The following is a 3,282-nucleotide window of genomic DNA, read 5'->3' on the forward strand; positions in this document are numbered from 1 at the left end:
GTGTTTGCACAAGAGCCTCCCTGCTCCTGAGGAGCTTCTGCCTGCCAGAACCAGAACTACGACTGGAGCTTGCTGTGCCTACCTGTCTGCCAGCCTGCCTGTCTACTACTGGGGGGTCGCCCCAGCCACCGGGACATCAGCCCCCCCTGCCATGGACCGCGTGCCGACAGACACACACACAGAGACACACACACAGACAGAGACACACACACACTGACACGTGCGTGCACACACCCAGACACACGCGCGCACACACCCACACGCGCGCACACGCGTGCGCACACAGACAGACACACACACAGACACACAGAGACACACAGAGACACACAGAGACACACTCTCTCTCTCTCACTTTTGCCAAGCTCAACTCCTATCCTTTTTCTCCATTGATTCTACACCTCTCCCTTGGAGAGTACACTTACTAGACCATAGTACCCTTGACTTTCCTTTCTGATATACCTAGACTACCTTCACTGAACCTCTGCCCCGCAATTTGTGTTAACTCTTAATAAGCTGAATAATTCATACATTAAACATTGGTCTCAGTAACAATCCGTGAGCACGGTGAGGGAATATTACAATCTACCCTCTAAGATACGGTCCCTCCGTGGCCGTTCCTCTGTGAGAGGTGAGTGCCGTGCATGTGCCCTCGGTCTTATTCACAAACCTCTGTTTGGGGGATGCATCCTGACAGCTGGTAGCCCTCCAATATCGTCCCACAACAATCCCCATCACCTGATTTTGGACACAAAGAGCATGTCTGACTGCCTAAGGCCTTCTTTGTCTAGGCTAAGCAGGAAACGTGGAAGTTAGCCAGTCTGTCCTATTTGCTTTGTGAAAATGGCTACTACCACCATGTAACTCAAGTGCATTGCCTTCCATACCTCTGTGCTGCTGATCTCCCCAGCTACCCAGAGAACTTTGCAGGCTGTCTCAGGCAAAGCAAACATCTCTAGCAAGAAGGGGTAGGTACGTGGTTCTGTTTTAGGTAGGAACATGGAAACGTAGAGTTAGCCAGGAAAGCCTTGTGAAGAGCTTACTCTATTCAAGATTTGGCTGTGAAGCTGTACCCCTTGCTCACAACAACCACAGCACCTCTAGAGTTCAGGTTATCCACATAGGCTAAGCATTTTTTCTTGGACAATAGGAAGGGGTCATTTGAGGTAATTTGAGCCACCTCAGACAGAGCACACCTCCCCATCCTTGCACTCAGGATACACCATCTGGCTGCTTCTTGATGTTTTGAGTAGGATGTACCTGCTGTGTAGCTGCCTGGCCATGCCCATCAAGGCAGGTGTCTTGACACTCCTCTTCCTGAGATGAGACATGCAAGGTGTGCAGGTTCAGGTAGCTTTTCTCACCCATGTGGAAGGAGATGGTATCAGCCCTTTCCACCCCTCGTCCCCCCACAGTCTATGTATGCTTGGCCTGTTGTCTAAATGGAGGCACCAGATGTGATGGTACCGAGAGAGACAGGCTCAAATAAATTACCTTTCTGGTAACTGGACAGAAGTGTCTATACGTGTTTCTGGGAAGTAGCGTTCAGGTTTCCTCCTCTCACATTTTGTACCCATGGCTTTGGCTTCAGAACTGTCAATTCCAAGTCACAGATGTCCAGGGCCAAGCCAGAGCAGCAATAAGGCAGCCCTGGAAACACCAGCCTGTACAGAAAGGCTATCACTCCAAAATTGCTACAGACCCACATGATCATCTTCAACATTGTGCCAGGACTTACCCTTAAGCAGAAATAACACAGATAATTATGTCTTAGGTGCACCCAATCATCTTAGTAGTGCTTCCACCCTTGTGGAGACCTACACACAAGTGATCTCATTCATATGCTACCCCTGGGCTCGGGCCACTGCTTTCCACCACAAGCACAGGGGCAGAGGTCCCTAATACAGAAGAAGCAGAAATCTATTATTGCTTCCAGCCATACACATCAGCCACTGACTTTTCCAACATCTCCGGACTTGTCAACCTTTATGTTCAGCCCACTTGCTGATGGCCAGATGAATGTGATGCAGGAAAACATAAGGACAGCAGCTCCTGAAACTGTCCTGTGAGCCAGGAGATCTGAGGCTTGCCTTCCCCACTGGATGGGCAGTACAGAGACTGCAAGGAGACCAGTGCCATGGCTCCTGCAGTAACTCAGGGAAAAGGCAGGCCTTGGGCTTGGCTCAGCACCATGGCTCTTCGGGGGTGAGCAGCAGCTCTCCCCCACTGCTACTTTTCAGCTGCGCAGTCACCAAGCCTATGATAGCCAGGACCCCATGATCCATCGATCCAGCCAAAGACTGTCCCTTCAACTGTTCATCAGGGAACCTCTTAAAGCCTGTCTCCAGCTGACCAGCAGCCCCAGGTTCTGCTTACACTACAGACCTGGGACGGAAAGGCAGTAAAGTGCTCGTACCACGCGTTATGATGCCATCAAGCTATGACTAATCTATCCCTTACTATTAGATTTTGTGCCTGCCCCGGAAATAAATAAATGTGTACACAAATCCATGAAGACATACCAGTTCCATCCAGTGCCAGTTTTGTGCAAAGCAGAGCTGAGTCACAGACTAGTCGATGTTTAGCCCACTGTCCTGGCAAGTAAGATGCTGTGCAGCAGCTGATCCATAAGCTATGATGGAAATACCTGGCCCAAGATGAAAGACAGAAATTCACACTGCGGTGGGCTGAGCAGAGGAGGGAACATCTGCCCCGGAAGAGAAGTCTTGTGAATGGAGCTCCCCTATCACATATGACCCTGAGCCCAACAGCACAAGGATGAGAACATGCCTCATCAGTAAAGCAGAGCAAGCGTGCCAGGTCTCAGTCCTGCCTCAAACGTCTACTGCCCACATGCTTCAAGTCACCTCGCAGGGCCAGCTCTCGGCAGTCGCTGCCGGCACCCAGTGGAGGTGTGTGGCAAGGGTGAGCTCTTGCTTCACAGCGCACCCAGGCTCCAGGCTCCCAATGCTCTAAGGACCCACATGTTCAACACTTTGGACTTTCAGGTAGCTTATGTCATGCAGAGTAATGCACTCCCAGTGAAGAGGTGAAGTGTCAAGCAGAGAGAGGCCACCACCTCTTTTGTTACCATAAGGAAATCTCTGCTGCCGTCGGGATTCACCTGCTAAGCTTGCCCAGAGCATGGCCTGGGTGAAGGCAGAAGGACCAGACTAGAAACAAGACAGGTCAAGGTGAACGAGAACAGACTGTGCTGCCTCGAGCAGACTACACTATGCTGGGGAGCTGGGGAGAAGGCAAAGAAGCCTGCACCCTCACCCAGCC

The 3,282-nt window shown here is 51.1% G+C and overlaps 1 protein-coding gene across 1 annotated transcript in view; it reads right to left on the bottom strand.

Annotated features, from left to right (window-relative positions):
• EREG (epiregulin) overlaps positions 1–1,647 on the bottom strand; it is a gene marked incomplete at its 5' end in the record, with an annotated part of 7,507 nt that extends 5,860 nt beyond the window's left edge. The window contains one exon of the mRNA XM_008938628.1: positions 1,622–1,647. Coding sequence (XP_008936876.1) covers positions 1,622–1,647 — 26 coding nt within the window. The remainder of the gene's footprint in view (positions 1–1,621) is intronic.
• Between the last annotated feature and the right edge of the window lie 1,635 nt (positions 1,648–3,282).

This window comes from Merops nubicus, unplaced genomic scaffold (assembly GCF_000691845.1).
Source record: "Merops nubicus isolate BGI_N331 unplaced genomic scaffold, ASM69184v1 scaffold23820, whole genome shotgun sequence".
Taxonomy (NCBI): Eukaryota; Metazoa; Chordata; class Aves; order Coraciiformes; family Meropidae; genus Merops; species Merops nubicus.